This window comes from Astatotilapia calliptera, chromosome 20, assembly GCF_900246225.1.
Source record: "Astatotilapia calliptera chromosome 20, fAstCal1.2, whole genome shotgun sequence".
NCBI lineage: Eukaryota > Metazoa > Chordata > Actinopteri > Cichliformes > Cichlidae > Astatotilapia > Astatotilapia calliptera.
In genome coordinates, this window is record NC_039321.1 from 31,266,188 (window position 1) to 31,278,966 (window position 12,779).

The 12,779-nt window shown below is 42.0% G+C and overlaps 1 protein-coding gene across 4 annotated transcripts in view; it reads left to right on the forward strand.

The window, feature by feature from the left end:
- Positions 1-6,441, forward strand: part of LOC113013376 (potassium voltage-gated channel subfamily D member 3-like) — a 118,546-nt gene extending 112,105 nt beyond the window's left edge. For 3 of the 4 annotated variants that reach the window (XM_026154228.1, XM_026154227.1, XM_026154229.1), the window contains 4 exons: positions 2,583-2,615; positions 2,722-2,814; positions 3,723-3,982; positions 4,634-6,441. In XM_026154228.1, the coding sequence (XP_026010013.1) occupies positions 2,583-2,615; positions 2,722-2,814; positions 3,723-3,982; positions 4,634-4,808 (561 nt within the window). In that variant the 3' untranslated portion in view covers positions 4,809-6,441. The remainder of the gene's footprint in view (positions 1-2,582; positions 2,616-2,721; positions 2,815-3,722; positions 3,983-4,633) is intronic. The other variant, XM_026154230.1, reaches the window with a different exon arrangement.
- Positions 6,442-12,779: the final 6,338 nt, after the last annotated feature.

The window sequence follows — 12,779 nt, forward strand, 5'->3', positions numbered from 1 at the left end:
CAACTAATTTACATTCATGCCTGAATAGAAGAGGGGTGACTGCGATGCTATCTGCAGTCATGCATGTCACTCTTACACAGTGCTGTGAAGAAGGATTTGCACCCCCCCCCCCCCCTCCTGATTCCTTATCTTTTTGCATATTTGTCCCACTTGGTTGTGTTTCAGATCATCAAATAAATTTTAATATTAGACAAAGATAACACCAGTAAATATAAAATGCAAGGAAAAAAGTCATCTGTATTTGCCTCCTAAACCCAATAGCTGGTTGTTATTGTCTCTTTCTTAGTGTTGGATCATGAACTCAGTTCTTTATATGCTCTTGTGGGTTCTTTGTGTCCTCCTGGATGAACCATTAATGTGCTCTGGGAATAATTTTGGTAGACCACTCCTGGGAAAGTTCACCAGTGTTCAGAGGCGGGGAATCAAGGTCCAGTTCCGCCCTGGTGGGAGAGGCGATGACAAAAAACACACACACCACGACCTCTCCAGATCTGGAGAACCATGACATCAAGCCTGGCTGTGGTTAGTGAAATTGAAGCTTTCCAAAAATTGTGGTTAATCACAGTTAATTCATGATTTAACAAGAAGTGGCAATTGCTTTTTCACACAGGGCCAGGTAAGTTCAAGTTTCCAATAACAAACGAAAACATCCTTTAAAAACTGCATTTTGTATTTACTCGCGTTACCTTTCTCTAATAGCATCGTTTGTTTGACAGTCTGAAACATGGAAGTGTAATAAATATAAATAAGGAACCAGTAAGTGGGCAAATAGCTTTTAGCAGCACTGTACATGAGTACATATGGCCCTGAATACAGCTTGCCTGCACATTTAACACTGATGGATAAATCTGCTTTACTGAAGGTTTCCTAACACTTTTCTTAAACAGTGTTAACAGAAACCAGAGCTCTGAGACGATATTTTGATATTTTTTATGACTTGATTGCCTGTAACATTTTCCTGCCTCATTAGACTGTCCTGTCCAGTTTCAAAATTTACAAAAAAAAGAAAAAATAATGAGTTAAGAAGATTATTGTTTGGGGGGGTTTTCTTACCACCTTACTACTAAACCAATCGCCAGAGGGAAAAATAAGTAATTGAAAAAAGTAATTGACTTCTCTGTTAAATAACACTGCGAGAAAACAGATAAATGAAGCTTTCATTAGGTTTTAAATATTTTCTTGTATCATCTCACATGCCAGAATGGATTTTGAAATGGCACCAATTAAAGTGCTAATAGACTGCTTATGCCTAAAGTCAGCAAAGCTAAAGATCTGTGCCAGCTCAATAATTTTAATTGCTGTCAAACATGGGTTTAATTGTACTGAGGCTATTTACCAACAGTACATACAGTACCATGCCCAGCAAAACATTGTGTTTTGTCACCCAGCGGGTCAAGCTGTTTCCACTCTACAGTATGGTGGCCACCTGGGTGGTGAGCCATAGCCGCCTCCAGACAGACTGCTGATATCGGCTTTGAGTCGCATGTATAGAGAAGGGCAGAAATAGCTCGACCTAAACACCTGTGTTTTACTGCTGTGTTAGGTACAGATAAGCAGCGCGAGCACAGGTGCGCGGTGTCATCAGCGCAAGAAAGTTCCCTCTCAGCACAGAAACCTCTGCTTACACCGCCAGCCAGCCACTTAACAAACAGAAAATTGCTACTACAAATCTTCCAAACATGGCGTTTCACTTGCCTCTCGGCGGTGCTGTGGAGCATGCAGGATCAGGGCAATGCTTTTTTTGGGGCTTTGTTTTTTTATAAACAGCTGAATTACAGATTCTGCTAGGAAGAAAACTGATGCAACGTATTGAAAGTCTGCATGCGAAACACCGCCGTAATTCTGACAAGTGCAATCAGAGCATTCGGCAACATACTGAAGAGAACGTCTTCCCAGGCGCAAGCTGAGGCTATTATGCAGAATAGTTTTGCCAATAAAATAAATAAATCTGTGTTTTCTGGGTAGTGGCTCTTCATACAGCATGGATAAATAGAATTCAAAATCCTTATATAGACAGAAAAACTCCAAATGCTACCTTAGAAAAAGTTGTACATGAAGAAAACAAACAGAACATTTGAACATTTATTCTCACTGTAACTAAAGAACACATAAGCAAATGAACTGCTTATCTTGCTCTCTTTACTTTGTTAAGAGATCTGCGAGTTTCCCCGAGACTCGAAAGACCGCTTATTCTCTGACTCACCTCCAAACTGCAGCACTAGAAATAGCACCTACTCGCAGACAAGTAAACACAGACACAGAAATGGGGGATATGAAAAACAAGTCATTATGAGTCGCCTGTTGCAAGGCTTCGTAACAGCACCAAAGGAGGGGAAATGTCACAATGGAAATTTTTATATCAGTTGTATATACTGTATATCTATTAGCATCGAGTTGCATCTCCATTCCAGCACAGATCAATGCGCCGGCTCAGCTGATGTTAAAAGAAATGCCTCTCTGGGTCTGAATAGTAATGTTCCACTGATTGGCATGACTGGAACCCTGACAGCAGCCTGTTCTGAGTACTGAACTATAAACACTAGTAAACTCTGTGTGTGTTCTCCCTTTGTCTTCTTCTCAAGCAACTTCCATACAAGATGAACCTTTCGGATCAGGTACTGAGGCAGCCGTTGGTCGTACACCTCCCACAGCTGATTATTGTCTCTCTGCAAAGAAGCATAGCATAACATTTATTTTTGTATTTGTGTGTGTGTGTTTCAGGGTTCCACTGAGGATGAGAAACGCTTAAGCAAGTCTACCTCTCTTTTAGAGAGCCAGCATCACCACCTGCTGCACTGCTTGGAGAAAACCACAGTGAGTGTTCTCATACTCGAGCTCTTTGTCATAATAATATCTTAGTTCCTGTTTCACAGAGCTGAGGAGGCTCTGTCTGTATACAACTCGAAATTGTGCCGTCATCTATAGATTTCTTTGTATCTGGGGTTCATTAGGTGAAAAAAACTGACAGCTTGGCGTAATGTGTAGATCGACAGTATTTTTATGTCCAAGTACTGCTAACCAAAGCGTGATATCCAGTGCTTTGTGTTGCACTTACGATACACCCTCGACATGCCTGTATGTCCGTATAGATGCGCTCTCTGTTTCACAAGCATGACTCGCACACAAGCTGTCACTATTTAAAGGCATTTGTCTGCACTCGCTTAAGTCCAGTGTAGATGTGTTCACCTGTGTTTTGCTCAGATGCGAACTGCAGCCCGCTGATAGGTCTGTATGTTCACAGCCTCCGAGTGACCCCTTTCATGTGAAAGTAGTATACATTGTTCATATGATGATGGAAAAATGATTCAGAGCTAGCCTGTGAGGCTGTAATGGGCCTTCAGAGGACATTGGCTTATATTAATTTCCTGGAGAATTTTAACCAAACCTGCCATTCGTCTTACCCTTACTGCTACTCTGACCCTAACCTAAGCCTAAACTTAAGATATAACGATTTATGTTACAGGGATCTGTTTTTTTATGGTTATATATGTGGTCATATCAGATTTATGTCCCCATGACATGAGTAATACTTGGCACACACACACAGCATGGACACTCACATAAAAAATAATCACACTTTCTGAGTTATTGATCTAGGCAACAAAGCAGAAAATGTCAGGATATATGAAGCCATGTACATAGATATAAATGCTGTAAATTTCACGTGATTTTTTTATGACACCCTGTCTCGCCGTCTCCCTCCCTGTCTTGTGTCTTTGTAGAACCACGAGTTTGTGGACGAGCAGTATTACCAGCAGAGCTACCTGGAAGGCGGGCTGCAGAATTACCCGTCCCGAAGCCCCTCCCTTTCCAGTCAAGACGGTGTGACGGGGACGTGCTGCACCCGGCGAACCAAGAAGCACCACACCCCTTTACCGAACGCCAGTGCCCCAGCACACATGCAGCCTTTGACGCACACTCACACGCACCCACAAGGCTTGCAGGAGCTCAGCACCATCCACATCCAGCCTCTCAGCACCAGGTGAGATCAGGGTAACAAAAAGCCAAAGTAGTTCCATCTCATACACTTGGACCGCTCAAGTGAAACTCTTGAGATTAAGACGTCTTTTGAGATGTGCTCACTTTCCCCCGGCTAAGAGAGCAACTTGAGTGTTTTGCAGTATTTGCCTGTTACACAGAAAACAGAGTATTATAAGTATCCTCTTGAAATAGCTTCTCCTGTGCTCTGACAAGGTGTTGTATAGACACGCAAGGCTGGAAGTTGATTTTCAGTACTTCTGGTGTTTGTTTGGTCAAAGTGGTTATATTGCCTTTGTTGGGCTGTTCTGTGTGCAGCCTTTTGTTTTGTTTTTTGGTCGTTTTTTTATGATGTTTTTAACTATTTTAATTAGTTTGACTTTTTGTCCTTCTGTCTTGTTATAGTTTGGCTTTAGTTTGAGGATTTTTCTTTTTACTTTGGGGAATTATAACCAAATAACACCATTTACTAGTTCCATTTTTATAGATTTTGTTAACTTTGAAAGGGCTCTAAGCTATCACCCCACTGAAAGTTGCCATCGAAGAGGAGAGAGGAGGATTTCTCACTCTGTCCTCGGCACTAATCTTCACAAAAAGGAATATTTCTCTATGGATTGTCCTAATCCTTGCTTGTCTTTCTTAAATTTTCCTTCAGCCGCTCCAGTCTGAACATGCGCGTAGATGAGCCAGCCCCTCTGAACTGCCAGAGCAGCCAGATCACCACAGCAATCATCAGCATTCCCACGCCCCCAGTGACGACTCCGGAGGGTGACGCTCATCTGCCGGCAGGCCCCGCCCACCAGAATGTTGTGAAGGTGTCTGCACTGTGAAGACTAGAGTGCAGGCGCGTCACACAGAAAGACAGATTTAAAAGGGAAAAAAAACTCATCGAGACAGACGGAGGGACGGAAGAGGACAGAACGACGGAGGAGAGAAAGCGTTCAGTCCTGGTCTGGCCTTGGTTGAGCCTGCCCTCTGCTGGTCATGTACTGTAACGACATGGACTCCCCGTGTGGACGGAGGATGGCTTTTAGATACAGTGTCGTCATGTTAGTGGTTGGCGTACGTGTTCGTGCGAGTGAAAGAGTGAGAAACCCCTGTAGGGAGTCGTTTTAGATAAGCGGGTGAGTGAGTGAGTGTCTCCCAAGTGTCAGTGGTGAGCTCCCCGAGTAAGTCATGTGTCACTGTGCACAAAGCACCTTTTCTTATGATTTACGCTTCAGTTTGACGTTTTAGCTGGAGATGTAAGGAAACCTCAGAGGGAAACAAAGAAATAACAATAATAAGACGTAATCAACCCACCGCCTCGTCGTTTGTTTTCTCTCCATAGATAAATATGGCTCCAATCCTTTTCAGCTCCAATATTATTCCAATTTGAGTAAAATTCCAAAAAGATTCTGATGGTTTTCATATTTTCATATTTGTGAATGGGTGCGTGTGAATTTATTTTTTATTTTTGGGGGCTAGATAGAGGAATTGTGATCTTTTGGATAGAAGGTGTGTGTGCGTGTGAGCGTGTGTGTTTGTTCCTCAGCTGATTGAAAACTTGTGTTTCAGTTCTTCTGAAAGTCTCTGTGGCTCAGTATGTGGTATATTTGACTAGCTGCCACTCTGAAGGGTTCAGCACACACATTTCTGTCCAAAGTTCTCAGCTACAAGGCTTTTACACGACATGTGCCTGTTCTGCTGGAGTTTAAAGATATTTATTTGTTTTTTTCTAGCTTTCTGAATTTCTCCACGTTCCCCGTTCATTCCCACTTTTCGGCTCTTCCAGCCTGACGGACCTCAAATATCTCGATTTCCCTGATGTAGAAACCAAAAAGTCTATTTTTAATTCAAAACCATCACAATTAAAAGCACAAGGCGTTCGCTGAGAATTTCTGACACAAATCTGTCCTGAGCCTGGGATCTTTGTGAATATTGTTAATAGAATATTTTGTAATATTTGACCATTGTTTGGCAGAACCAGTGAAGCTGTCCTCTCGTTCTCTCTCTTTGCCTCACTCTGTCTTTCTCTCTGCGCTCTCTGCATTTCTCTCGCTCTCGTTGTTGTCCCGTTGTATCCCTTCCTCCTGTGTGAACAACAGTATGCTTTCAGTAGTCTTTCTAGCCGTCGACGTTTTTTCTCCCCCAAACTCAGCGGGCATTTTTTTTGAAGTTGTTGAGTATATGTACTCTATGTGGTTAGGAAACTTGGTGTTTGTACCTTTTGTCCTCCTTGGTGTTTCAGATGATTTATTTACTTTATCTTCTGGAAAAATTAAAGCAGGGAAGTCTGTTGTAATGGTGACCGCAGAGACACGAGGACACTGGATGAGCATCAACAGATGTCTGTCACCAAAAAAAAAAAGTGTTGTTCTGTCTGTTCCCTTGAAGACCGATATGTATTATTTCTCATCTAATCCCATCAAAGTTGAGCTTTGTAACTCTGGATTATGACTTTTTTAAAAATCTTGAATGTCATTTTTGGGTTCAGCGACCCCAAAGAGAAGTCTGTCTTCGTGTGGATTTTCACCAAAAGAGGAAAGAGCAGACCAACCACCCGCTTTGCTCCGTGTAGATAAAACGAAACGGTGATAAAGAGCACAAGGAGCGAGCCAGCGTTTCACCAGTGTAAGCCAAGACCTTATTTCAAAGGCAGTATTTGAAATCGTCTACAGCCTCATTTACAGAACCTTGGGGATGCCGTATAAAATATAAATTACTCAAAAGGCAATGATTTCCAAAGAATTTAAATTGTATTTTTAACTGAAACTAGTACAAAGACAACACACTTTTATGACAATTTTAATTTGATGCCACCCACACATTTCATTAAAGTAAGAGGACAGCTGTGCTGCATACACTCTCTCTTTCTCTAAAATTGTAAATGCATATGAGAAATATTCATTTATGAAGTTTTGTTTTTCCATCCTTTTCTTTGTTCATGATATGAGCTTCTCGTTTGAGCCTCCTTTGTTTTATAAGTGTGAAAGATCCAGACTGCAGACGAGTCATTTTAGTACCGCCTGATGAAGTTCAACCCGAGCATCAGAATGGGGAAGAAATGCCATTTAAGTGATTTTGAATGTGCCATGGGTGTTGGTGACAGGCAGGATGGTCTGAGTATTTCAGAAACTGCTGGGATTTTTCCACACATCCCAGAAAAAAGAGAAAGTATGATGACTCAAATAACCACTCGTTCTGTCAACTAAAAACAGGAAACGCAGGCTCTGAAACACAGGGGCTCACCAAAATTGGAGTTCAGGCTGGTGGTGGTGGTGTAGTGGTATGGAGAGTATTTTCTCGGCACCTTGTGTTCGAACAGCCCAGCCTACCTGAGTGTTGTTGCTGACCGTGTCCATCCCTTTACAACCACAGCGTGTCCATGTTCTGATAGCTGCCTTTAGCCACATCACAAAGCTCAAACTGTCTCAAAGCTGGTTCCTCGAACATGACCGTGAGTTCACTGTACTCAAATGATCTCCACAGTCATCAAATCTCAATCCAGTAAACTCCTTTGAGCTGTGTGCTGCTGATGTGGAGCTGACAAATCTGCAGCAACTGCCAGATGCATGATGTCAATGTGGACCAAACTGTGCAGCTATTAGAGGTGATTTTAAGCACATCAAGTTGTACAGGGCGTGCAGAATTATTAGGCAAGTTGTATTTTTGAGGAATAATTTTATTATTGAACAACAACCATGTTCTCAATGAACCCAAAAAACTCATTAATATCAAAGCTGAATGTTTTTGGAAGTAGTTTTTAGTTAGTTTTTAGTTTGAGCTATTTTAGGGGGATATCTGTGTGTGCAGGTGACTATTACTGTGCATAATTATTAGGCAACTTAACAAAAAACAAATATATACCCATTTCAATTATTTATTTTTACCAGTGAAACCAATATAACATCTCCACATTCACAAATATACATTTCTGACATTCAAAAACAAAACAAAAACAAATCAGCGACCAATATAGCCACCTTTCTTTGCAAGGACACTCAAAAGCCTGCCATCCATGGATTCTGTCAGTGTTTTGATCTGTTCACCATCAACATTGCGTGCAGCAGCAACCACAGCCTCCCAGACACTGTTCAGAGAGGTGTACTGTTTTCCCTCCTTGTAAATCTCACATTTGATGATGGACCACAGGTTCTCAATGGGGTTCAGATCAGGTGAACAAGGAGGCCATGTCATTAGTTTTTCTTCTTTTATACCCTTTCTTGCAGCCACGCTGTGGAGTACTTGGACGCGTGTGATGGAGCATTGTCCTGCATGAAAATCATGTTTTTCTTGAAGGATGCAGACTTCTTCCTGTACCACTGCTTGAAGAAGGTGTCTTCCAGAAACTGGCAGTAGGACTGGGAGTTGAGCTTGACTCCATCCTCAACCCGAAAAGGCCCCACAAGCTCATCTTTGATGATACCAGCCCAAACCAGTACTCCACCTCCACCTTGCTGGCATCGGACTGGAGCTCTCTGCCCTTTACCAATCCAGCCACGGGCCCATCCATCTGGCCCATCAAGACTCACTCTCATTTCATCAGTCCATAAAACCTTAGAAAAACCAGTCTTGAGATATTTCTTGGCCCAGTCTTGACGTTTCAGCTTGTGTGTCTTGTTCAGTGGTGGTCGTCTTTCAGCCTTTCTTACCTTGGCCATGTCTCTGAGTATTGCACACCTTGTGCTTTTGGGCACTCCAGTGATGTTGCAGCTCTGAAATATGGCCAAACTGGTGGCAAGTGGCATCTTGGCAGCTGCACGCTTGACTTTTCTCAGTTCGTGGGCAGTTATTTGGCGCCTTGGTTTTTCCACACGCTTCTTGCGACCCTGTTGACTATTTTGAATGAAACGCTTGATTGTTCGATGATCACGCTTCAGAAGCTTTGCAATTTTGAGACTGCTGCATCCCTCTGCAAGATATCTCACTATTTTTGACTTTTCTGAGCCTGTCAAGTCCTTCTTTTGACCCATTTTGCCAAAGGAAAGGACGTTGCCTAATAATTATGCACACCTGATATAGGGTGTTGATGTCATTAGACCACACCCCTTCTCATTACAGAGATGCACATCACCTAATATGCTTAATTGGTAGTAGGCTTTCCAGCCTATACAGCTTGGAGTAAGACAACATGCATGAAGAGGATGATGTGGACAAAATACTCATTTGCCTAATAATTCTGCACTCCCTGTAGTTGTTGTTTTCTGTTTTTAAAGTGACCATTTTATATTGTTTTTATGGTCCTCGTTAAAAGAGCTTACTAGCTTTTTATGACTCTTTTAAATGTATTTTGTAACATCAATCATGAAATCGTCAAAAGATTTTTTTTTTTTTGTGATTCAGAGGCAGAACGGTGGCGTGGTGGTTCGCACGGTTACCTCACAGGAAGAGGGTCCTGAGTCCACCATGAGGCCAGGGTGTTTCTGTGTGGAGTTTGCATGTTCTCCCTGTGTTTGTTTGGGTTCTCTCTGGGTGCTCTGGCTTGATCCAAATGTCCAAAAACGTGGGGTTAGTTTTATTGGAAACTCTAAATTGCACATAGGCGCGAATGGTTGTCTGTGTTAGCCTTGCAGCGTGTCCAGGGTGTACCCTGCCTCTCGCCCTAAGACAGCCGGGATAGGCTCCAGCAACCCTGAAAAAGGATAAGCAGGAATGGGTGATGAAATCATCAAAATGTTGTTTTTGTTATTTAGAAATATATTCTTCTTCTTGTTGTCCTAACGTCCTTGGGCATAGTGAACTCTGGCACATCTTTACTCTGAAACACTCGTCGAACTCGTCACACATTCAAACTAAACTAATTAGTTGTGTTTTGTTGCCTGATCCCCAAATTCCTTCATTTCAAAACCTCTCGTGTTGCCTTTGTATTACTTTCAATTAAATATAGATATTAAACGAAGAACAAGGAATTGCATTGTATTTGATAATTTGCACAGCATTCTGACGTTGTTGGAAATTGAGTTGTAATAACGTGTTTGCTCACATGTAGCTGATGATGACTTTGCTGTAGACGTAGACTGTTTAAAACTACTGCCAAATAGCAGCAAATATTACAAACCTTTAAAAAATATATATATCTAAGCATCTTAAGATGAAGACATCTGAAAAGCTTAAGCAGTTTAACATATACATTTGTACGAAGCCTTAGAAAACATATCATAAGCCATCAGGTGGAGATATAACATACTGGTACAATACCAGTGCATCAGGTCCCTTGATTCTGTGCTTTAGTTCTGATCTTGAGGATAGCATCAACCCCTCAAAAAGCTGAACCTATTCTGCCACGTTGGAACAGGATGTGTTTTATCTCTGATATTCCTAGCAGTGACTTAGTGCTGTCACTGGTAGTTTAGTACTGTACACAAGAACAACCGCATAGAGGCAGTATTAGTGTTTAGTTAAACTGTGTGCAAAATTTACATGGGGTTAAAAAAACATAAAAGCACAGACAGAGCTTTTTTCAGTGTTCTTTAAAAAGTGGGGTTAGAGACAGTGTCTTTATATTTACAGCAAAAAGTCTGACATTTAGAATCTGTTAAATCTAGAACGAGGGTGTGACAGGTGTCGGCAGAAGCGAGGCTCCCTGCTTTTTTTTTTATTTCAATTTTTTGCTAAAGACGGCGGTTCATTTCCTGCTTCCCTGTTTCACAACAGGTTGTTTTGTGTCAGCTGCTTACAAAATGACACAGTTTGAAATATATGTAAACATATATTCTGCTCAAGGTGTCAAAAGATTTCATTTTTCTTTTACAAACAACTAAAACAGGTCTGTTGTTGTGTTCGTCTCTCTTTCTCTGTTATGTATCCTCCTTTGATTGTCCTTTTTTTCTGGGCTCAGTTTTCCTCTTACTCTTTGCTTTGCCCTCCTATGCCACCTGTCGTTGTTGAGACTACTGCTGTGCGTAACTTGTCAGGTGTTGGATATTATTTATGACCTTGTCTTGTGTCCCAACTGTGAAACGCCTGATAAAACATCTATATCTGCCACTAATACATAATCTCTGGGCTCCCTTATTCACCCACCTTTAAATCAATGCTTTCAAGTGTGTACATTTTTACCATAGATTCGGCGTCTCTTCCAATAGTGCAGTCCTTTTGACCCAAGTGTTCATGTCAAAATATTCAACCTTAAGTCTCGCAATTTTGGGGGGGGGGGGGAACATCCTGGGATGAACAGGAAGATCGTGTTCCGAAACAAAAGAGCTAGGTAACAGAGGAGGAAATGAGGTCTATTGGAGCCTGCACACGGGTCAGCAGCATAACTTTCCAGCTCCAGCTGCTCAATTGTTTTCTTTTCTTTGGTAAAACTGAAGCAGTCGCTCTTCTGCATTTTTCTCGATAAATTGACTACCTGATAGAACGTCAATTAGCAAACCTGTGATAAACGCTTAAGCTCATCTTTTGTTGGGACGGCTGCTTTCTGTTTGGCTGTGGTTAAGCTGTGAAGACGCTGTGTTGGAACTATATGGAAAGGTCTTCTAATATTTACAGTGCATTTGAAGGTGAAATCAGCTAACCTTTACATAGTAACCTACCTACGTCAGGAACTGGGACTGGTGTGGAGGGCCAGACTAATAAATTAATTTTATCCCTTTATAAGCTCATTCGCACAGCCCTCCACAACAGTCCCAGTTGATGACGGTTTCCAGTTCTCTATGAGCAGTATGGCAACTGTGGGAAGGAAAAAGTCAACTTTAACAGGTAGAAACCTCCAGTAGAACCAGGCCCAGGAAAAGGCAGCAATCTGCTGCAACCGGTTGTGGGTGAGTGGAAAGAGACGAGGGCTACATCCACACTAATGTGTTTTCGTTTGAAAACGCATCGTTTTCACTCCGTTTTGGCCTCCCGACCACACTGAGATGGCGTTTTCGCTCAAGGAAAACGCGTTTTGAAAACGCTCTCGAAAACGCACACATTAGAAAACGGTGCTTTCGCGTCGCAGTGTGGACAGCGAAAATTGACTTTTTCAAAACGATGACACATTTTAGTCATGTGATGCAGTCAAGTGACCAATTAAACTAAGATAGCGGAGGGTGTTATACAGCAGTTGTTTTGTTTGCTCTCAATTCTGACAGCCCTATCAGTCTGCACATGCTTCAGAGAGCTTTTCTTCATAATCTTTAACTCGCTTTTGCAACTTTGTACTTTTGAGTTACCCGCAGCAACAAAAATCCCAGTGCTTTTCCTTGACCTTTTGCCGCGACGTTTCAACGAGCCAGAAAGTAAATGAACGGCAGACATAAATGAGGCAGGTCGAATCGTATTGTGCTTCACGCATGCGTAGTACTGGAACGTAAGCGTTTTTGGCTATTTCAATGTGGATGCACAACTCTGTGAAAATAACTGAAAACGATGGTGTGGACGCAGAGCGTATTCAGACGAAAACGCTGTTTTCAAATCTATCCGGGCTAGCGCGGACGTAACCAAGAGCAGAGGGTGACTGGACAAAAGACTCACTATGCCAGAGTTTAATAATTAAATGCCCATAAAAATTATATTTTCAAGCTACTATTTCACACCAAAAAGCCAAGAAGGAAAATGAGAAGACAAAGGTATGCCAGATTACACAAGAACCACACTGAACATCTTTGGGGGGGAACCACACACACACACACACACACACACACACACAATGGAGCACCATCAGTCATGGATTGGCCTCCCCACCGCCCGGACCTCAACATTACTGACCTGGTGTGTTTAACAGAGAACAAAGCGAAGGACAGCCAGCAACCAAAGAAGAGTTTTGAATGTCCTTCAAGAAGCCTGGAGAACTTTTCCTGAAGAGTACTCAAAGAAATTACAAGAAGGCTTGCTTA